At 43.6% G+C, this 23,013-nt stretch overlaps 2 protein-coding genes across 2 annotated transcripts in view; one reads left to right on the top strand and one right to left on the bottom strand.

Moving 5' to 3' along the window:
• The window catches only part of Tdp1 (tyrosyl-DNA phosphodiesterase 1), an 80,580-nt gene extending 70,899 nt beyond the window's left edge, over window positions 1-9,681 (bottom strand). The window contains exons 1-2 of the mRNA XM_059279040.1: window positions 9,613-9,681; window positions 2,928-3,493 (exon numbers count right to left, since the gene is read on the bottom strand). Of these exons, the coding sequence (XP_059135023.1) occupies window positions 2,928-3,486 (559 nt within the window). The 5' untranslated portion in view covers window positions 3,487-3,493; window positions 9,613-9,681. The remainder of the gene's footprint in view (window positions 1-2,927; window positions 3,494-9,612) is intronic.
• Window positions 9,682-9,963: 282 nt separating this feature from the next.
• Window positions 9,964-23,013, top strand: part of Efcab11 (EF-hand calcium binding domain 11) — a 162,284-nt gene continuing 149,234 nt past the window's right edge. The window contains exons 1-3 of the mRNA XM_059279039.1: window positions 9,964-10,906; window positions 11,361-11,456; window positions 15,860-15,905. Of these exons, the coding sequence (XP_059135022.1) occupies window positions 10,832-10,906; window positions 11,361-11,456; window positions 15,860-15,905 (217 nt within the window). The 5' untranslated portion in view covers window positions 9,964-10,831. The remainder of the gene's footprint in view (window positions 10,907-11,360; window positions 11,457-15,859; window positions 15,906-23,013) is intronic.

Here is a 23,013-nt window from a genome sequence, read left to right as displayed (position 1 = left end):
GGCTTCCCAGAACAGTACACTCATATCCTTGGTACTCTAGGTCACCTCTGAGGACATCCCACTTGGTTCCCCTCAAGCCTGACTTTGGACAGATTAGAAAGGGCATTGTTCATTACACCACAATCAACACCATCTTGTACTGGTGTAGCATTTCTTAGGGGATAGACATCGTTCTCAGTGCTTTCAATAAATGAACTCAATCCTCCTGGGGATTTTGAGGTAAGGAGCATATCAGGAGGAGGCTGTATGTGACCATACAGCTGGAAGGTCAGAGAGTTAAGGTTTGACCCAGGACGTCTGGCTCTAGGTTGCTGGTACCTACTGAGTTGCTTCTGAGAAGGAAGTGGGCTAGTTCACTTATTTGACAGTTACTGGGTACTTCCTGTCCTCTAATGAAAGCTACTGGGGTCCTGCACCTCGACAGCCTTCACCCAGAGTTCCAGAAGAGGTGCTACTGGTGGTGGATTAATCTGAGGGGTTCACTAATAAATCTATGTACACATAACTCTTTAGTCCATACACTTTATTCTTCTGAGTCAGTTCTCTCTCTACACCGCTTCTATTCTGTTCTCACACTTAGCTTCTTTCTTGCCTGATTCTCTCTACATCTTTTTGCTGTTCCCTCTAAGTGCTATCTTGATTCCTTCATCTTAGTTCTGCCCCATCTTGGTCTTTCTCATCTCGTTCTTACCCACCTAGTTCTTCCCCATCAGGCTCTTCCTCATCTCCCATCTTGTCCTTCTAGTTCTCCAACCAGTTCTCCACTCTAGTCCCCCAAGTCTCTGAGGTTTACAGTTGTATACCCATGCAATAGCAATGCTCTGGCTAAGGCAAGGTCACCAGGCTTGAATTCTTACAGGGTGATAAAGGCAGATAAGAGTTTTCCTCAGGAGGTGACTGTCAGGCTTTCTTTTACAACCCCAAAGGGGAGTAGTTAAGGGACGAGGTCAACTAAGAGCTAAAATTGGTTAATATATCAGAAAAAGGGAATTTATGTGCTCAAATTACATTCCTAGAAGTGGTGTCTATAATATTAGTATAAATACCACTAAGGCTGTATAAGAAAGGAGAGTCTGAGCTTAATTTGCACAAGAAACAAAGCTATGCACCTAGGCTTAGGAGACAGGCAGTGTCTCCGTAAGGGTGTTTACCTTAATTCAGGAGACTCAGCGGTTGGAATGAAATGCTTTGTCCTGTCTGCCTTTTGGCTTTGGATGCTAGAGAAGTATATATACTATTAGAAGTTCTTGGGGAAGGTATGAGAGCACACAAGAAATTCATAGTAGGAAACAGGTGATATATTAAAAGCCAAATATCACCAAATACTCCTTGAGATTTGGGTTCCTCTGGAAGAATTCCCCTGATTCCTCCTGGTATAGCTTTACCATATTCAGCTGAATTCCTGCTACATTCCTGTGACTCTGGCAGTCCTCTAGACATTGTGCGAGATGTGGGGCTAAGAAGTGTTTGAAAGAACAAAACAACTAGTAGGAAAGCTCCTCATTTTGGGACCAGCAGAGTTAGGAGATAAGCTGCAATACAGTCTTCCAGCTGGCCCCCATCTGCACCTCTAGCTTTTTAAAGTTCACCCATCTTCCAGGGTCCACTGGAAGGCCCGTCCTCCATGAGATCTAGAGAACCTACAATTATGGCTAGTGATAGCAGGATACATCAAACAGCATGAATTTAGATACAAGAACTGGATTCAAGTGTGGCTCTACCATTTAACAGCTCTGTGACCTTGGGTAAGTGATGTAACTTTTCTGAACTGCAGATCTGTCACATGTCCAAGGACATTTGATCATCTTATTAGGCTGCTGATAATTGAAATACATGTAAAACCCTCATGATGTCATCTCCTCCTTAAATCTTGATGCAGACACCAAGTTGTTACTATTTATTACATAGAGCAGTCTTTCCATACCCCTCTGCTTCCTATGGCAGTCTCTCCCAGACAAAGCAATCCCACCAGAAAGTATCTTATATATCTTCAGGGTACCTACATAAGAGATGCTCAAAATTTTGTGGAGTTGGTCTTACTACTATGGAATTAAACCCATCAACATTTATACATCATACAGGAGAATAGAGGTACTACCATGCATTTGATATGGAAAAACTACATTGAGAATATTCTATGCTGTGAATATTAGCCCCCCCCTCCAAAACAAAACAAAACAAAACAAAAACCACGTTAATGTGAGAGGATGCTTATTGTGTCTACAGCCATACAAATACACGCTGCTCACTTCACATATCTGCTCTGTTCTGAATCTTCATCCCATACTGTCCTAACCATAGAGAGAATGAGGGGCGAAAAGGGAATCTGTGTGCCCTTTGAGTCCACGTGTTTCCCTGTTCCTCCATGGAATTCAGAGAACCACTAGAGACCATTCTCTGCCTCATACCTGAAGCATCCACCTGCATACAACAGCATTCATTTTTTGCTTCTTTGTCCTAGGAACCCAAACCAGGCTCTCAAACATCACTAGGCATTGTTATTCCCTGGGGGCTTAGAGTAAGCATAGGTGGCAGGTTCTAACCCCTGAGAGTCTGATTTGATGAATCTAAGACAGAGCTGAGAACTGCATTTCCAAGGTCTAGTTGATTCTGATGCTGCTGGCCCAGGGACCATACAGAGCCACTGTGAAGTTTATGGCACTTAATAAATAGCACTACCAGCCAAGTTTAGTCTTCATTTGGAAAGGTAAACAATTCTAAGCACTGTGCCAAGTGTTACTAGGGGCTGAGCTACAGGGGCCTTGAGAAGGACCCTTGGAACTCCACCTGTCTGCCACATGTACTCAGGGTAAACAACTCTCCCCACCAGTAGTTAAGACAGGCTCTTAAAGGCCATTCTAAGCTGTGCCCCCTTGCTTTACCAAGAGGGAAATGGCTCACCAGCTCCTAAGAACCCTTGTCCTTACCCTTGATGTGGAGGGCTTTGGAGTTGTACTTGGCCTTAATCCCTGAGACTCGAGTGAGGTAAAATTGGAAGGGGTTCCCTTTATCCAGCATGTCCCAGATGTCCTGGCCTTCCCCTGAGGTCTCATACTCATCGTCTGCCCTTTGAGGCCTATGGCTGGCAGGAGGGCTGCGATCTACAGCTTTCTGGGCAGTAGTCATGTTGGGCGAGGAGACACGTTTTTTCTCTTGAACCACCATGTGCTTAGGCTGTTCCTGCTGTGACTCCGGCTGCTGTTCATCATCGCTGCTGGACAGACACCAACCAAGACCTTCTGTGGAATCGCTCTTCAGCTTTTTGGGCAGTAACACTGAATCTGTGTTGCTGAATTTCACAGGTGAGAGCTGTCTCTTGTGCGCAGCCTTGCGGGCCTCTGAGCAGGTGTACGTGGGCTCCTTCACTGCCCCCTGCCCTGCCTGGGGGAGACGGGATGTGGACGGCTTGTCAGGTTTGGACTTCTCATCCTCGCTTTCGTCACTACTGGATATTGTCCACCTCCCATAGCTGCTCTCCTGGGACATTATACTTCTGAAAAGGAAGGACAGAAGCATTACTTTCTATTTAATAGGCAACTGGCAACATAACTTCACGGCTCTCAAATTCTGGTCAGATGAGACCGCAATACATGCAGACTTCTGTCACCAGAGGCTGAGGCTGAGCCACTTACCTACCCCTGGGATCTCTTTTTTTTTTTTTTTTGGTTTTTCGAGACAGGGTTACTCTGGGTAGCTTTGTGCCTTTCCTGGAACTCGCTTTGGAAACCAGGCCTGCCTCTGCTTCCTGAGTGCTGGGATTAAAGGCGTGCGCCACCACCGCCCAGCAAAAAAACATAGTTTTAAGGTATTGATCACTTTTCACAATTTCTCCCTTACCCAACTTCAATTAATTCCAGTTTGTTCATACAAGGTTTCTACTGAAAATAACACATTCCAAGAAGCTCTTATATAGAGCACATGAGACATCCTTCATAGCTCACCGTTACACTTAACTTCAACAGCCCCAAACACCACTTTATCAGCCCAAGTGTGGGGGCTGCAGAGTGGGTGGGGTCACCTGCTCCTTCAGTAATAGATGACCCTAAGTTCTCTATGTATTTTGAACTTGAATCTGCTTTCTAAAAGGTTTGTGTTAGTTTCAATGGCGTCCAACTCATTTCTAGAGGCTCTGAGAACTCTGTTTAGGTATGTTCCTAAACAGTTTCTGATCTACACGGGTTAAGAAACCAGCTTGTCCCAGCCGACCGAACTGTGACAGGTGTACTGTGCACCGGGCAATTTGCAACAGGAGACTTTACTTCAAGGAGCTGAAGTGTAGGTTTTTTGAATTTGCTTGTATATTTTTTATTTTAACAGACACCCTTTATTCTAGACTCTAGAGCAGAACTACTTAAGCAGACCGATTTGCTCTGAAGGGACTACTTAATCCTATAAATTTAAAAGGACCACGTAAAAAAAAACTCTGGATGGGTTTCTCACTTCCCTAAATTCTAAACCAATGTAGCAAGTGAAAAAGGACCACAATCTGTACAAGATACCCCAAGACCAAGTTCTCAGCACAAAGGAGATTTTGTTTGTCCCAAAGGGACAAAGAATTGCCTCTGGATAGAGAGGAGACAGACTGTGGGCCCTAAGCAAATGGTTTACAAAGGGAAAAGGGGAAAGCCCCTTGTTAGGAGAGTTGGTTTGTTTTGATTGGGCATGTTAATTAAGGTAATCAAAAGGGGGCTTTTGATTGTTAGACTTCAATACTTTGATAGCTGGATCTTGGTGGTCAGTCTCAGGAAGAGGAAGTGACGAAATAAGGGAAAACTCTGGGGTGGCTAGCTTTAGGAATGTAATCTAACAGTTTAGCAAAAACAGAGGGAATGGGGGAGGGGCAAGGCCTGCCAGGTCCCTTCAGCAAGGAACTTAGTAACAGAATCTTCAATTAAGAGTTCTCACGCCGGGTGTGGTGGCTCACTCCTATAATCTCAAGGCGAAGGCAAAAGGATCTTGAGTTTGTGGCTAGCTTGGATAATATAGTAAATTTGAGTTTAGCATGAGCTAAGTATCGAGGCTGTTTCAAAACTAAGACAATAAAAATTTATTTTAAATTCTGTGAATGCCTGTGTCTGCAATGAGTGTAGGTATCACAGGAGGCTGGAAGAGGGCCGTGGATCCCCCTAGCGTTAATCCTAGGTGGTGGTAAGGTACCCCTGCATGGATGCTGAGAACCAAGTTAGGCTCTGAGGAGCAGTACATATTCTTAACTGCTGAGCCATCTCTCTCTGCCCACCTCCCCCATCCTTTAATCTGGGTGGGTGGTCAGAAGTATCTACTTCAGTGGCAGACTGCAGATTGCAAGGGCTGGGTGGACTCTATGGGGTCAACAGCTAGCCAGTTTAGCCTTCCTGGTGAGTTCCAAGTCAGTGAAACCAACCAGTCAAAAAACAAAAGCAAGAACCACAAACCATCCATGTCCGCTGCTCTACAGACAGTAGCTTGGTAGTGGAGCGAGCTTAGACACCCATCAGCAGGTGAATGGATACTGAAGGTGGGGCACACATAGTCACTGAAATTTTACTGTAAAGAAAAATGACTCCCATGGAACTGGACCAGGCCCTCTGGATAAGTGAGACAGTTGATGAGCTTGAACTGTTTGGGAGGCCCCCAGGCAGTGGGACTAGAACCTGTCCTTGGTGCATGAGCTGGCTTTTTGGAACCTAGGGCCTATGCTGAGACACTTTGCTCAGCCTTGGTGCAGGGAGGAGGGGACTGGACCTCCCTCAACTGAGTCTACCAGGCTGGGCTGACTCCCCAGGGGAGACCTTGCCTTGGAGGAAGTGGGAATGGGGGTTGGATTGTGGGGGAAGGCTGGGAGGTGGGAGAAGGGAGGACAGGGGAATCCGTGGCTGATATGTAAAATTAAGTTAACTATAAAATAAAAATATTTATTAAAAAAGAAAAATGAAATTATGAAAATTTCAGGAAAATGGATGGATCTGCTAAGTATTATATTAAAGGAGGTGACTCAACTCACGTGTTCTCTCACATGAGTACAGGTTTTCTTTTGTGTGTGTGTGTGTGTGTGTATAAATGGATACAAAACCTAAAACCTAAAAACCTAGAAAGGAGATGAAGAGAGGGTAAAAGGTGCTGAGAAAACATGGGGGGAAGGGAGCAAAAAGACACATGTCACCTGAAATCAAAGAGAAGACAGGGATAAGGGAGGGTGGGGCGGGCCGGGCCAGATCTACTAAAAGCACACTTTGTAAATGACATACTTCGTATGCTGATTTAAAATTTCTAATTAAAATTTAAAAACCCCAAATAAATAAGAGCATACTGAATAATGAGGTTGTCTTCTGGCCTACACACACACACATATACACCATCCACAGAAACATGAACAATACACAAATGCAAACACACACATAACTAAAACAAAAAAACCCCAAAATCCAAAACCAAACCAAACCTGAAAAGTACTCGGGATGAGCAGGGGACTCCATCCCCAGCACTGCTCAAAATAAAAAAATTAACGAAAGTAAGTACTTGGACTTTCTCTCTACATTCATTCTCTATTCTGAAGCGAAGAGCAGGTCTCAGAATTGGGGTGAGAAATGGTTCTGCTTCCAGCATGAGAAAGGAGCTGTCTGCTTTTTTTTTTTTTTCCCAGAGTCTTGCCTTGCAGTCCAGATTTGCTCTGAACACCCCTTCTCTCTCCTCCAGCGGCAGCACTGGCGTTATAGGTGGGCATCACCAAACCTCAGTCTTTCCCCCTTCCCAATACATGAAACATTTCACTGATTTGTGTCATCCTTGCAGACCGCCATGCTGACCTTCATCATTCACATGTTGGTTGCTCCAAGGAGCCCACTTTGCCGAATCCAAAGAGATGCTCATCAATCTCTTCCCCACGTGGATACAGAGTCCATGGTCTGTATTAATAAATCGGAATCCTGGAACCTTGAGGACTCTGGTGACTCTAAATTCTTTAGACAGTTTCTCAAGTTTTTAGTCTTATCTACATTTTCTAGAACCACACTGGGGGTGGCATCCCTACCAATTACTAGAACAAGTTGGCAAAATAACACAAATAAAAATCTTTGAAAAAGACATTTCTCAGAAAACAAAATCATTGTGTGGTTCAGGCTTTACATATAATTTCAATTTGGAGATTGCTGACATTCAAAACTATGCTGGAGGGCTGTTTACCACTGAAGGCAAATAGCCTTTGTGACATACTAATGAAATTGTACCTTGTCATTTTGTCCACCAGGTTACCAACCTCATCATGAAAACAAGGTCCTTCGCCTGTTGAAGAAGGGCCTGCTGTGATATAAATGTCAAGATCACGCAGGAAATGACTTCTAATTTGGAGGACTGGATCTGGTCAGCATCACATTTTACTGCTCCCTCATACAGGACCAGGTTCCTTCTGAAACCTTTTAAAAGTTCCCAAGGCCCAGCCTGACAAGGACAGATTCCCAATGACTTTTTTTCAGTGGATTAACAGGCAGTGCCCAGGAGAGCAGAAGTCCAAAGTCACAGTTGCAGTAAGTGATGTCAACAGAGAATTACAATATAGGTACACCCCCTCTACCCACCTAAGTCCCAGCCCTGATTCAGAGCATTGGTGTTTCCTCCAGTGGGGACACCTGGGACCTGCCACTGACTGACCACATGTGACAGCACTTCCCTTCCCATTCCAATTCAGTTTCTGCTTAAATCAAGGAGAAAGCTGTAGTGTTGAAAAAAAAAAAAAAAATGCTTTGCATTTCGCTTTTGAACTACAGTGGTGGGCCCCTGTAACACTTGTGGATTCCCTGTCAGCAGACTGTAGCTTGTGAGTCCATTATAGCTACAATGGCAACATAAAGTCTACTTTGTAAAAGACAGTATTTGCATAGTAGTGGATTCAAATAAATAACAGCATATGTGTAAAGAGGATAAAAACTAGGGAGGCAGGTGAGGCAATGAGATTTGGCAAACACTGCACCAAGATGAAAAAGAAATCTTATAAAATCCTTTCACTAGCCGGGCGGTGGTGGCGCACGCCTTTAATCCCAGCACTTGGGAGGCAGAGCCAGGAGGATCTTTGTGAGTTCAAGGCCAGCCTGGGCTACCAAGTGAGTTCCAGGAAAAGGCGCAAAGCTACACAGAGAAACCCTGTCTCGAAAAACCAAAAAAAAAAAAAAAAAAAATCCTTTCACTAGACAGCAACTCAGAATGTCATCAGAGGTTTTATTAAGGACTTAAAAAAAGTCCATGGAGGGTTAGAGATTTGGCTCAGTGGGTAAGAGCGTTTGCAATCCCCATCACCCCATCCCCACCTAAAAGCCCAGCATGATTCATATACCTGTAACCCCAACATTGCGGTAGAGACAAGCAGGTCTCAAGAATTCAATGGCCAGCCACCCTGGAAGAAACTGTCCTCTTCCCTTTCAGTGAGAGACCCTGACTCACCACAATAGGGCAGAGAGCAAAAGAGGAAGACACTCCACAATTGCATACCCATTCACACACACACACACACACACACACACACACACACACACACACACACAGAGTTGATGCAGAAAAGCACTCCAATCAGAACACTGCTTCCTCTACCCCCAGCTGAGCAGACCCTGAGTATTTCTGCTACATTAAGACCTTTGAGACCCAGGCACCAAACTCCTCATAGAGGTCCTTCCTCTGAGCCCAGTAGCACGCAGAATTAAGAAATGAGAATAAAGAGTTAACAACATACAGCGTCTATCCTAGGCAAGTTTAATTTCAGGGCGAAAGGCACAAATTAACACATAAAAAAAATCTAAAAGTCAAGATGATTAGATGCTCATTACATTTTACAGGGATAACCTTTCTTTGGAATCATTTCTGGAGCAGCATGTGAGACCAAGGATCAGCAGGCTAAAAGACAGGTGAACAGCGTTGCAGACAGATGCAACCCAACTTGCAAAAGGCCAGGAGGTGTTAAGAGGGTACTAACCTTAATATAGGCGTGGTCCAGAAAGAAAGGGATGGGAGAAGTGAGGTAAAGCTGTCAAAAGCCAAATTTTATTCTTAAAACAATAGGACTCTCACTCCGTGTTTTAGCAAGAGGAGTGCCTTGGCCAGTTTAACCTTCTGAAATGAGTATATTCCGTACAACTCTGTGAGCACGTGGCAATAAAGACGCTTCCGCAGGAGCTGGGGGTACCGGGTGCTTAAGGAGACTGCCATGGAGAAGTGGGTAATTTGGGGGTACGCTAAGCAAATCGCGAAGCTGTCAACTTGCCCGGGCGCTCGGCTCTGCCCGGACACCATTGCAAGGGTAACAGACTCATTTCACCCTCAAGGCACCCTATTTCACGGCCGTCCCCATGATGTGGAAAGCGAGGGCAGAGAGGTTCAGAGCGTGCCCCGTGGGGAGCGCCTGCCCCTCGCCTTTGCAGAGCGCTCCAGGGGCAAGGACCGCTGGATCCGGGGCTCGGGGAGGAGGGGGCCGTGCCTAAGGACCCCGGCCTCGACGGTCTCCTCGCGGTCCGCACCGAGCCCTACAGGCCTCCCAGCGACCACGTCGGATCGCCCAGGCCAGCGCGCCGCCATCAGGAGGGCGGGCGCAGAGTTACCGCCGCCGCCAGAGACCGCCCCGAGACGGCGCCCGCAGCCGCAGACACCTACCTGCCCCGCCAGACCTCCGCCGCCGAGACCCCGCCCCGCGGCGCGCCCGCGCATGCGCGTCATTCAAACCCTCTGGCGCCGCTGCCAGGTCGGCCGGCTGCTTCCACTTCCGGAAGCCCGCCGCTGGGCCCTAAAGTCCGCCTTATTCGCGAGCCCTACTGGAAACCCAGCTCCTCGCTCTCTCCCCTCTTTCCTGTTGACACCTTAAGAAGAGAGAAACAGAAAGCTGCACCCTAGGTTCTCTTGTAGTTAATCAACAAACGACACCCTCTTTCTGGGGCTGCTCTTAGGCAGTCTCAGGCTCTCAGGGCTGTGACAGCAGCAGCGTGCTTTCGGAGATAGGTGAGCTGAAGTAAAAGGCAGCTGCTTCAGACTTTAGCATCTGCTGCAGGATAAAAAGTTAAATGAGTTCCCATAAAGCTCGGCACCTCGAATGACTCTCCTTTGAAACGGGCGTGTTCTTATCAGTCTCACTGATCTGCCAGAAGGGTAGAGGAGTCTGGTATAAGTCAGTCTGGAAAACGAAGTTCTAGTGCACATTTCTCCTCTTGTATAAAGATGTCTCCTGTGGGATGCTTGTGCTATTCCTTGAGTCAGCCTCATTGCTTCCCGGAGGTTGATTAATTCTGTGTAAACACTCTAACGGATCGTCTCGTTTGTCTTAGTGTTAAGTGCTGGGGTTACCAAGAGGGCGAAAATAAACCTAGTAGCTGCCCTGAGATCGCCGTGCAATGGGCTTAATTTAAAAATGAATCTTGGGAGTTCACTCAATATCGTGTGCGTGTGTGCTTTCTTCACATTATTTTGTGTCTCCTACAAAGTCTAGAAAAGACGTGGGTCAAAATAATCAAAGAGAGTTTATTGCAAGTTTGATAGAAAGCCTGAAAGCAATCAGAACATGTTTAAAAAGCATCGAGAGTCACCCAAGCTCCCTCAGCGGCGTTCAAGGAGTCAAGAAAACTGAGAAGGGGCGGAACTAAGTACTGGGGGCGGGCCTTGGGAGCTCCTCCCCGTTGTTAAACAGAGCGTTTGGCCAATGACACTACGAAATCAACGCCAGTGGCTCTGAGGCTGGCCAATGGGTGGAGACGTTGGAGTTGCGCGGTGAAGTTGAGTCCCAGCGGTGGTGGGCGTGGCCGCGGTGGGCTGTTGCGCTCCTTCTGGAGAAGTGGAGCTGCCTGGGTCGGTCTAGGTGGTGTTGGCGTTGCTGTCCGTGCCGATGTTCCTGTCAGAGGCAAGCGCCAGGCCGCGGACTTGCGAAGCCACAGCCTCGGAACGCAGGAAATGGGTGGAAGTAGGTGTGGGAGCGCGACCCGAGTTCGGACTCAGCTTGACCAGGGCCACTTCGGTCACCACTCTTGGGTCTCCCTCAGCCAGGTCCTAATCGGCTCTGAAAAGAACTGTACTTACAACCAAGTCACAGCTGCAGGACTGATCACTTCCCTGCCTGCCACACCTCCACCTGTATTAGCTTCTCTCTTCCCACCCACCCCCTTTGCATCACCTTCGGAATCCCGGGACACTGAGCTTTGGCGTGGTTTAGAGGAATTGATTTGTCAGCCTAGAGATCAAGCCGCTGAAACTTTGGGGGTGGGGGCCAGAGAGAGGATCTTAACTCAGCGTTTATATTGCTTGAGAATTAAAACTAGGGTAATGAAACTGCGTTTTAAAAGTCCCACAACCAGATTGAGTTTCAGATGTTTGTGTTTCTGGTTTCTGGCTAATTGCGGATGTTTAATATTCCTTAGGTATTTAAAGCATGTGATGAAGACAACAAAGGCTACTTAAGTCGAGAGGACTTTAAGGTTGCGATTGTAATGCTGTTTGGATACAAACCCTCCAAGGTTAGAACTTTCTCCCTTCTGCTACTCTCTCGTCTTTCCTCTCTTTTCTCCCTTCTTTGGATGGGGTAGATAATGCTATAGAAATGTGTCCAAAGAAAACTGGCCCGGACTCCTTTCTGATAGCTGTGGAGCAAATTTATGAGCTGATTTATAAGCCATTTCTAAGATGTCTCCAGTGCCGATTCCACACACCCTCCCCCAAAGGCCCAACTCAGGCACGAATTAGATATCTATGCCAATGGAGCCGACAAAACATCTCCTAAAATTTATAAGAAATATAGGATGGTAGAGAGGATAGGCTGGGAGGCAGGGTGGTGGTGCAATAGGAGGAATTTGCCTACTAGTTCATATATGTAGTAGAATTTCTGGGTGGCTTTCTTTAATTGATAAAAGTAATACATTCATACAGTCCACAAAATCCCTTCTCTTTCCACTAGACTAGGGTCTCACTTAACCAGTTTCTTCTGTATTGTTCTACATACATGTGTGGTCATAGTCTTCTACTGAAAATATTAGTTGCATACTCTTATTTTAACATGCATTTAGCACGTTGCATTAGCGACAACTCCAAAGCACACACCTTAAAAAATAGTTGTATTCTCTTTAGTCCATTTACCTTTTGTTGTTGTTTGAATTAATTTCAGTTCCTGCAAGCATTGTTGAAGTGAACATCCTTATACATCTAAACACACACACACATGAGTTGTCTTTGTAGAATATATATATAATATATATATATATATATATATATATAACATATATATATCATGGATATGTAATTGCAGTGCTTGGGAGCATGAGGCAGAGAGATCAGGAGTTTGTACTACATGACTAGACAACATTTTAGGACAATGGCAAATAAACAAAAACACCAAAATTCCTAGAAATATAATTGATAATCTAAGTCTCAGGATATATACATTTGAATTTTTTTTATTACCTGTCTTTTTTTTTTCTTTATTGAGAGAGACAAACAGACAGTCAGACAGACAGTGACCCAGTGAGTTTCATTAGGGTTGATTATGGGAACATGGGTAAGAGTTTGTTTACAAGGACATGGGTACTTTACCACAGTCTACACCACTGATGAAAATATCTTTTTTCCCTATCAACTGTTCACGCTGTATAAATCCTCAGGGAGGGTAGGGTCCCATGAGTCTCTTTCCTTTCCCTGGCAGAGTGTTGACAGGCCCAGGCTTGTGCAGGTAGTCACAGCTCTTGTGAATGTAAGAGTGCATGCAGAAACTGCCTTGCCCAGAAATCAGCCTTGGCTCTCACCATGCCCACTTCCTCAGGTTCTTAACTTCTTTCCATACTGCTTCTTTCACCGTGGAGGGTGCACTTGAAACATTGTGGCTGTTACTCCCCAGAAAGGGCTTCATACCTCCCGGTAATTAGAACGCAGCTGAACCCCGATGAACCTTCTATTTCTGTAACTAGTTTCCTGCTTACCTGTCTTTGTGCAGTTCTGCTTGCCTGCTGTACGAAGTCTAGAGACGGCTCCATTCTTGTTAAGCTGCTGAACTGGAACTAATCAGAGTTAAGACACCGTACAAATTCAAAAGAGTAAACTGTAACCATCAAGCAGCAGCAGCCCCACTCCTATGCCTAGAGTGCCCTCCCTTTCCCCAGAACTGACAGCTAGGGGCTCTCCTGCTCTCATGAGAGGGTGTAGCCAGGGACTCTGTGATACCCCACTTCTGTACCCTTCCACGCGCTTGAGTGCACCACAACTCCACAGTAAATATACTCCCTCCCCCCCCTCCCGCCCCACGCACACACATAGGTTTTGCAGACGGCTTGCAGGATTCAGAAAGCTGGAGATGCTCAGCTCCTGAGAGGCCAGTTAGGAGTTCAGAGTCCTAGCCTGGACTGCCTCTGAAATTGCAGCTGCTCAGCTAACCTGCAATCCTTTCCCCAGGCAGATGACCCGGAAAGGCTGAATGATTTAAAGCACTGTATTTAACCCGGGCTCACCTGGAAAGAGAGCTTCTCTCATTTTGCTTTTTATCCCCCTGGAGTTTATTTTAACTGTAGACTATGCGAAGAATTTAATGACAGGTACAGCAGTGTGGTCCTGTACATACACTTGATGAAATTCAACAACTTTTGCTTTGCATCCTGGGTTGAGAGTTTACATTTTTTTTTTTGTCTTTTTAAAAACTTACATTATTTCTGTGGATGGGTATATATGGGGGAGTTTGTGGAGGTCAGAGGACAACTTATGGGAATCTGTTCTTCCCTTTGACTATGTGAGTCCCAGGAGTAATTCAAGTTACCAGGCATGATAGAAAGTGCTTTGACCTGCTGAGACAATCTATGGCCCTCACAGTTAATTTTTTAGGGAGATGACATATCTCGTTATGGGTCAGTAAACAATTAAGCAGGATCAGGGCAAATCACCTTCACACCTGCCAGCCGTGCATACAATAAACTTTTATCAGAGAGGAAATGTTCAATGTATACCTTCTTTTTTTAATTATTTATTTTTATTTTATGTACATTGGTGTTTTGCTTATACGTATGTCTGTATGAAGGTGTCAGATCACCTGGACCTAGAGTTACAGACAGTTGTGAGCTGCCATGTGGGTGCTGGGAATTAAACCTAGGTCCTTTGGAAGAACAGCCCGTGCTCTTAACCACTGAGTCATCTCTCCAATCCCCAATGTATACCTTCTTGTATTTTAAATTTTATACTAGATTAAGTGCTAGAGTTTAATTTTTAATGTTTGAACAAATAAAATACTGATTGTAAGTTAGCAAATTAAATGAGACACATAAAACATTCCCATCGTAGAGAATGTGATTTTGAAGAATTAACTATGAATTGTTACTTTAAACAACCATCACACTACAATAGCATTTCACAAAGGACTTATATAGTAAGTCATTTATACATTGATGTTTGCAGAATGAAGTCTATGAAGTAAGTCTGTTTAATAAGAGGAGTGCTTGCTAGATGCTGGGGATGTAAAGATGAATAAACACAGTTTCTGCTTTGAAGCAATTTCATTTTTGTGTAGAGCTTAGAAAACTGATAGACATCAAGAGAGAGAAGATATTTTATAAATAGGCAGGAGGGGCCTGGTGGGTGGGCAGCTATAATAGGTGTCGTTTAGACTGGAGAATTGCGACTAATGTTCTATGAAGCATCTAGGAGCCCTTTGTGGCAGTAAGACAAGCTATGCCCTGGTGTTTGCCTGGGTATGCTGGCAGTGAATGATGGTGGCATCGTCGACTAGGAGAGAACTCAGATGGAAGTGGGTTCAGGGGAGTCAGTTGAGATTGAGGTGTTCCCTGTACATTTGACTGTTAGATACTGTATGGGGTTTTGAGGTTTCATCTCTTAAATAAGAACCTCATTTGGGTAGAGAGGTGGGGGCTGGAGGTAGTTTTGGGGCTCAGTTTATAAGGGTTAGCTCAAATTGTAAGACTGAATGCCACTCTGTAGGAAGCTTCTGCAGGGTGTGAAAGGCACCATGCCAAGGAAAGAGCTTTGGGGAAGCCTGCATTTAAAGATAGGCAGGGAATTCATGACAAGGATGGACTGGGAACCATTGGGAAGGGACACAAGGAAGCCAGGGAAATGCAGGGACTCAAGATTGTGAAAGATTCAAAACTGGCACCAGAAAAAAAAAAATTGTCAATTACTATCAAGGCTCGGTTTCCTTAGTGTTTACATATAAAGCCCCTATCACCAATGGGAGGGAAATGCTTCTGTGTTAATATTTACTTAAAGCAGGCTCCAGAACTTCACATGTAGTGTGTTCACAACTGTTTTGTGTTGCTTAGGCAAAAACAAGCAAAAACAAGCTGCACTAGACCAAACTGTTAACAGTGGTATCTACTGAATTTTAAAGTGTCTTCTCTGTAATTTGTAGTCTTCATGTTTCTGCACTGATCACGTATTACTGTTTTATTCTATCACCTTCTTTTATTGATAGGCTTTTACTGTGTGGCCATGCAGGCTTGAGTCCCTCCCTACCTGCTTCAGTCTCACAAGTGCTGAGATTATAGGTGTGAACCACCACACCAGGCTTGGGGTACTTTTAACACCAGGAAAATGGAAGAATAAAGCTATTGTAACAACTACTTTTTGTTTTTATAAAACAGAAAGGTCATATTTTAGGTTATAATCTATATAAGACAGCCAAATTGATTCATATATTTAAGCTATTGGTCAGTAAAGTTTTGGGGGGTATCATGGCAGATTTGAATCCTTTGTGGATGTTAACGAATGAGAAAAATGACCATCAGAATGTCAAGTGAGGTTATTGTCTACTAGGTTCAGTAAAGCTGTCTTCCCATAAAATACATGTCTTCCCATTCCCCAGGAATTCAGAACTTATACTTTGAAACATCTGATAAAATTTCACGTCCTTTCAATCTTTGTTCTTTTCTAGATAGAAGCGGATTCTGTGATGTCTGCAGTAAATCCCAACACTTCTGGTAATGTGAAAGTTAATATTTTCAGTAGACATTCACAAAACTGAAATTAAGAACAATGTAGTTAAGCAGATTGTGCATTGTATTTAAATATGTCTTTGCTTCTCATTATTCAAAAGAAGAGCTTTAAATTTAAAAAAAATGTAATTTAGTGTACAGAGTACTGGGTTTCAGTCTAGTACTTTCATGTACATTCTGTCCTTTTTCCTCATCTTTCCCTGTCCCCTCTGGCTGGTTCCCTTCCTCACCTCACAGCCCCCCATCTGCTTTTATGTCACATGTATTCTTTAACTTTCTCTTTTTTCTTCCTCTCCTCTGTGCTTAAGATTTCTTCATTCCCTTTCACAGTCCCCTTTCCAGTTTCGTGACCTGTACATAGCCCCCATCCCCACATTAAAAATCCAAGTTCCATATTTGAGAGTATTTGTTGTTCTGAGTTTGGCATATTTCACTTTACATAAAGTTCCATTCATTTTCTGCAAATGCCATGGTTTCATTTTTTTCTTTATGGCTGAATAAAATTCCATTGTGTGTTAAATTTTCTTTATTCATTCATCTTGTGATGGACTTTCTAGGCTGGTTCCATTTCTCAAGTGTTATTAATAGTGCAGCAGTAAACATGGATGTGTAAACATCTCCAGAAGGACCAAGGAGCTGTATAGCTCAGTCATATGGTAGTTCTAGTTTCGGGTTTTAAGAAATCTATACTTCTTTCTAGGGTGGCTGCACCAGTTTGCATTCTCACCAACAAAGGTTCCTCTTTTCCCATATCCTTGCTGCCATTGTGGTGTTTTTATTTCTTCTTTTTTCTTATTGGTGTAGATTTATGATACATTATGATGGGTTTCATGAAGATAATTTCTTTCAAGTGAATTATGTGCTTTGTCCATCTTTATTGTCTTTCCATTCCTTTCCTATAGCTCAACTTCTGTCTGCCTCACCTTAATCTTTTTCCTTCTCTCCGTATTCCTTTTGCTTTTATGCTGCGTGCATGTGTGTGTGCACTTGTCCACTCTGTGTGTGTGTGTGTGTGTGTGTGTGTGTTGGGAGGTTATGTATCTCTAAAGAAGTCTAGGACCTTCAAATAAGAGAAAATTAGTCTTTCTGTGCCTTGATTATTTCATGTAATGGGATGGTCTCTAGTTGTACCCATTTTCTAGCTAACAACATAATTTTATTCTTGTCATGAATAAAACTTTATTGTAGAAGCTGAGCATCATGTCCTATATCAAGGGACATTTGTTTATCATATCCTAAGGAAGCATTTTCATGACTTTTGTCCGTTGTTCTAAATTTGTGTGGTTGTGTGTGAATTTTATTCCTTGGTTTTCAAAAGCTCTTAAGACTTTGAGGGGATAGTGTATTTACCAGTAATATATGCTACAAATATTTCATATATATATATATATATATATATATATATATATATATATGGGATTTATTAGAATGATTTAATGGCTGTGATCCAGCTAATCCAACAATGGCTAACTGTGAATGGAAAGTCTAAGAATCTAGAAGTTGCTCAGTCCACCAGGCTGGATGTCTCAGCTCATCTTCAGTATATACTGGAATCCTAAAGAATTAGGCTGTAATGCCAATGAAGGAGTGGACTTGTTAGCAAGGGAGGGCAAGCAGCCAAAAAGCAAAAGCTTCCTTGTTCCATGTCTGTATATTATATGGGTTTCCAGCAGAAGGTGTGGCCCAGATTAAAGATGTGTCTTCCTACCTCAAGATCAGATTAATGGTGTGTGTGTACCTGCCTTAAGATCTGGATTAGAAATGGATCTTCCTACTTCCAGTTAGGCAGAAATCCTTCACAGGTACACCCTCCACTTTTTGATTTTAGTTAACTCCAGATGTAGTCAAGTCGACAACCAAGAATAGCCATCACATGTAGGTATTTTGGTGGTATGTTAATTTAGAGTCCTTTAGGTCTGTACCCAAAAGATGTATATTCACATTCTCTACTCTTATTCCGTATGGTCATTTAATCCTTAGAGGAATAACACAAGAGACAGAACTGAAGACAAGTAAGAGACAAGTCAAATTATGCTGATTTGCAGATGATAAAAGACCTTAAAGACTCCATCAGAAAACTCTTAAAAATGAGTCATTCAGCAAAAGAGCAGGCTATAAAATAAAGACAAGAATTAGTAGCTTTCCTCTGCATACATAATGAACATGCTCAGAAAGAAATCAGGAAAAGCAATCCCATTCATACTAGCTTCAAAGCCAAAAAACCAACCAAAAACCCAGGGGTAAACCTAACCAGGAAAACAAAAGGCTTCTACAGTACAAATTTTAAAACTCTGAAGAAATAGAAGATAAAACCGAAGGTAGAAACATCTCACACACTCATGGATTGGCAGAATCAACACTGTGAAAATGGGTGTACTAGCAGAGGCAATCTACAGATTTAGTGCATCCAAATATCTCCACTGGACTGGAGGTCTAGCTCAGTAGTTAAGACCCCTTGGTGTTCAGGGCACCAGACATGACCTGCGTGCTATTTCAAGAGAAGAATACTGTCCTCAGAAGCAAACACAACTGGTGGAGGTTGATAGGCCCAGTGTAGAAATAGTCATAGTCAATTTTAAGAAGTCACTCCTTAAACACAAACTGGGAGTGCAGGGTCACAGACAGTGCTGTGTATACTAAGATGTTAGTTACTTAAGTTATGATTGTAAGCAAGCAGTAGTAGACATAATGATTTGACAGGGCTTTATGTTAACTTGTTTCAGAAACAGAAGTATTGGGGAAGTGTTTGGGAAACAGGTTAATTGTTAATAGTACTTACTATTTTTTTAAAGCTAAGGTATTGGTAAGTAAGTGGTAAGATGGGAGTTGGAAAAGAGAGAATGGCAGAATAAAGTATGAATAGAGGGAAAGTGTTAACGTATGGGATAGAAGTGGGAGAGTGTAAATGTATGGGTTAGAAGCATGATAAATAGTAGAGGAAATATAGGATAGGTACAGACAAAGAAAGAGTATTCAGAAAAACTGTATGACGAGCCATAGAAATTATGTTCAGACAATGAGTAAGCCAAAACAAAACAAGTATGATGGATTTAATTATCAGCCTGACACAATCTAGAACCTCTTGGGAAGAGATTCTCAGTGAGAGATTGTCTAAATCAGATGGGCATGTGGGCATGTCTGGGGGGCATTGTCTTGATTGTACTGTTGTGAGAAGACCTGGCCCACTGTGGTGGCACCATTCCCTGAGTTTGGGAATCCTGGACTGTGGAAGTGGAGAGTGAGCTGAGCACAGGGGCACAGAGATGTTCATTCGCTCTGCTATTGACCGTGGCTGTGGCTGGCTGCTTTAAGTTCTGGCCTTGCCTTTTCCCATAGTGACGGACCATAACCTGGATTTGTAACCTGAATAGACCAGACCCCTTTTCCCTTAATGTTCTTTCTGTCAGCACTTTTTTTTTTAATTATAGCAACAGAAAGGAAACTAGAACAAGTGAAGTAGAAAAGTACCAATAAAACTAAAAATAAAGAGATAAAACGCAGTAGAGGATACTGTAACCTCAGCTAGTACATCTTCCAACTTGGATGGACGTGGTTTCTCCTCCTCTCTTGAATGCTTTTTTTTATGGTAGTCTCTGCTGATGTGGTGAGGGCTGATCATTTCGGTTATTCACACAGTTTAAGTCATCGTGTTCTTCCTGCTGTGTGGGACTCATGCTCCTTCCATAATTCCTTAGTCTGAGCCCCACACCGCTCACTGCTAGTTACTGACTCATCTCTGGTATTTTGGGGATCGTACTTGCCATATGGAATTCTGTGTCACTGAAGTTCTGAAGGGTGTGGAAGGCCTGGCTAGTTGGATTTACCTTTGTGACTAGGTGTCTCTTCCTGGCTGCCAGGTTGACTCATGCCTGCTGGGGCAACTGTTCAGTATACTTCTTATGTTCTCTGATACTGGCTGAGGCAATGGTAGAGATCATTTCTTCTCAAGCTGTTCTCTCCATGGCAAGTTGTAGGATAGCATATTCAGGTTCCTGTACCACTTCTGCCTCCTTTTATGGAGCCCTCACGGCTCCGGCCATCTTTTCATCCACAGTATATCCAGTCCCTGGTTGCATCTCTGCAATCTGCCCAGTTTTCCTCCTGCTCACTGTTAATTATAGTGCCCATGTCCAGGAGAAGAAAAGCACTCCTCCAAGCTACCCCTGACTTCAGCACATATGAGCATCAGGTGTAGCTGGTCACTGTTAATGCCACTCTCGACTGCTTCTCTGTGAATATCTCACATCAGCTGGGCCTTATTTATTTTTTTCCTCAGCTCTTTTTCTTTTAGCAATATGATGGCGTGAGGTTGCACAGAGGCACCTTCTCCTTCACAGCAGTGGTTAATTTTAATTGTCAGCTCGACACAACCAGGAGCCACCTGGAAAGAGAGTCCCAGTGACAGTGGCCGAGATCAGGCTGGCTCCTGTGGGCTTGCCTATGAGGAATCATTCTTAATTGTGTTATGGAGATGGGAAGACCCGCCCTGAATATGGACAGCGCCATTGTGCTCTGAACGGTACAGGAGAGAGAGCCAGCTGAGCACCAGGCAGGCATGCATTCATTTCTTTGTGTTCTTGACCGTGGCCCAGCAAGTCTGCCATGGCAATGTTCCCACCGTGATGGTCTGGGACCCAGAATTGTGAACTGCACTAAACCTTTCCCCCTCCAGACTGCTTGTTGTCAGGGTGTTTTATCATACCAACATAAATTAAAGGAAGACATCAAGAAAGATTTATCAAGAAGTTCTTTTCATTTTGATTTAGTTAACTTACAAGCACGATGAGTCTGTAGTAGGAAATGTTAAACCATTCAAAACCATGAAGACAAAAATGTCACTTATAATGTAATACCCATAGGATGATTCCATTTTACTGTGTGTGTGTGCGCATGTGTGTGTGTTTTGAGACCGTTACTTGTCTTGTTATTGTGCTAAAATACTCGACAAAAGCAACTTAAGGAGGAACGGGTTCATTTTGGCCCATGTTTCCAGGGTACAGTCCTTCACAGCAGAAAGTCGTCGTGGAAGGAGTTTGAGGTGGCTGGTCACAGTTCCTCCACAGCCAGGAAGGAGAGCTCAATGAGTGCTTACACTCAGCTTCCTCTCCTTTATTCAGCTCAAACCCAAACCAAAGGAATGTTACCGCCCACATTTAGGGTGGACTTTCTACCTCAAGCTAATCTGGGTGCTCCCTCACTGACATGGTGAGTTTCTGTGGTGACTCTAAGTCCCTCTGAATTAACAATTCAGATTAACTGTCACAGACTGGGTCTTGTTATATAGCCAGCAGTGGCTGCATAATTTTGATCTCTTGTCTCAGCCTCTTGCATGCTGGGAACACTGGCATGCCCCACCCTGCCATGTCTGGCTTTGAGGCTGTTTTCTGAGCTGAGCAGCTGGAGGACTAAGAGTAAGGCTGAAATAGAAGGAATGGAAATGATTGGCTGTTTAAAGCCGGAGGAGGTCAAGAGTTCATTTTTTTAGGATGTCTTAATTTCAGAAGTCTTAATCCATATGTCAGCTCAATTAAGTGTTTGCATATGGAACTCAGGAGAGCTCTGGGATAAAGAAATAAAATTGGGAATACTAGCATGTTGATGATTTTTTAAAATCATGGATGGGATGAAACTACTTGGACAGAGATAGGTGGACTGAGAACTTAGGAACTCTATTTAATGGGGTCAGGTAAGGGATGTGGAAAGGGTAAAGGAGACTTCAGGATGACAGAAGGAAAACCATGAATGTTAGTTGAAAAGCCAGAGGAAGTAGAGAGTGGCCAGTGACCTGCTCGCAGGTCAGGTAGCAGAGTGAGGGGCAGCCACTGGAGTTGGCAGCCTGGAAGAAAGTGTGACTGACTCCAGCAAGCGGAATTAGTGTGTGGTGATGTCACCAGCCAGCTGAGTGGTGATAAAGTGAGACAGTGTGAGTAGATGAGTTTTTCAGTAAGTTTGGAGTGGCCATGAGTCAGGAGATATTTTGTTTGTTGTTTCTGTGCTTAACAAAATGGTCTGATGAGGAAAGAGAAAGGAGCAGGGGAGACAGAGTCAGCTAGCAAGTGGGCAAACCCTCTTTCATATGAGGGGCTAGGACCCAGATCACACTGGGTCGGTTTTTCAAAACTGCGCCCTTCTTTAGGAAATTTGAAGTATACAAAAGCTACAAAATAAAAATAGTAAGAGAACAGCTTTATACCCTTTATCCAAATTCATTTAGTGTTAATAGCTTCCCATTTGCCTTATCATCTGTTCCTTTATATTATATCTTCTCCTAGTACATTGCTTTCTGTCTAATTTACCATCTATATTCTATTTTTTTACCAGTTGATCTAATAATGTCCTTAATGGCTTTTCCACTTTTACTACAGGAACTAGTTTTTGGTGTTAGAACTCTATAATTTGGAATGTTTCTGCAACATTCTGATAATATTGAGAACTTCAGTGAACATACAGTTCTCCTCACTTTCTATTTTATTTTTAAAGAACAGTCTGTAAGGGTCCTGGAAAAGTCCCACAAAAGACTACCATCCACATATGCCATCAGAAAGAGCATTTATTATCTTGAGAGTATGAGTTCCAGCATGCTTGGGGCCACACATCTGACATATAGGCAAAATGGTGACCTTGAGAGAAGCTTGCAACCTCCTTTTATACACAGCTAAACAAATTCTAAAGATAGTGAGGTCATTCTATTTAAGATTGGTTTATGCAAGTGACAGTCATATTAGTATCTTCTTGATTGGTTAGGGCTAGCAGGAGCTGGCTAGGGCTACAGTTTTTCCATTTTGGGGCAAATCTGGACAAGTTCCAGGCTCTGTCCTTATTTGGTTTTGCCTTGAGATACTGTGGGGACTGGCTCAGGCCTGATACCATGCAGTTCCCCTCTTCCTTGCTGTTGGGGGTGGGGGCGTTGGTGATGGATGGCCCTTTCTTTCAGAAAGGACTTGCTTAGTCTCAGGAAACTGAAACTGAGGCCTGATCTCTGATAGAAGACTGAGCAACCTGTAATGGTGTCTCCTTGGCTCTCACACAGTTCATTTTAAATATAAAGGCACCGTTAAGAGGATGACAAAATTATAGTACTAATAGAGATGAG

The sequence above is a fragment of the Peromyscus eremicus genome, chromosome 14 (genome assembly GCF_949786415.1).
Source record: "Peromyscus eremicus chromosome 14, PerEre_H2_v1, whole genome shotgun sequence".
Taxonomy (NCBI): Eukaryota; Metazoa; Chordata; class Mammalia; order Rodentia; family Cricetidae; genus Peromyscus; species Peromyscus eremicus.
Note: the sequence above shows the minus strand (reverse complement) of the source record. Positions and strands in the feature narration are given on the sequence as shown.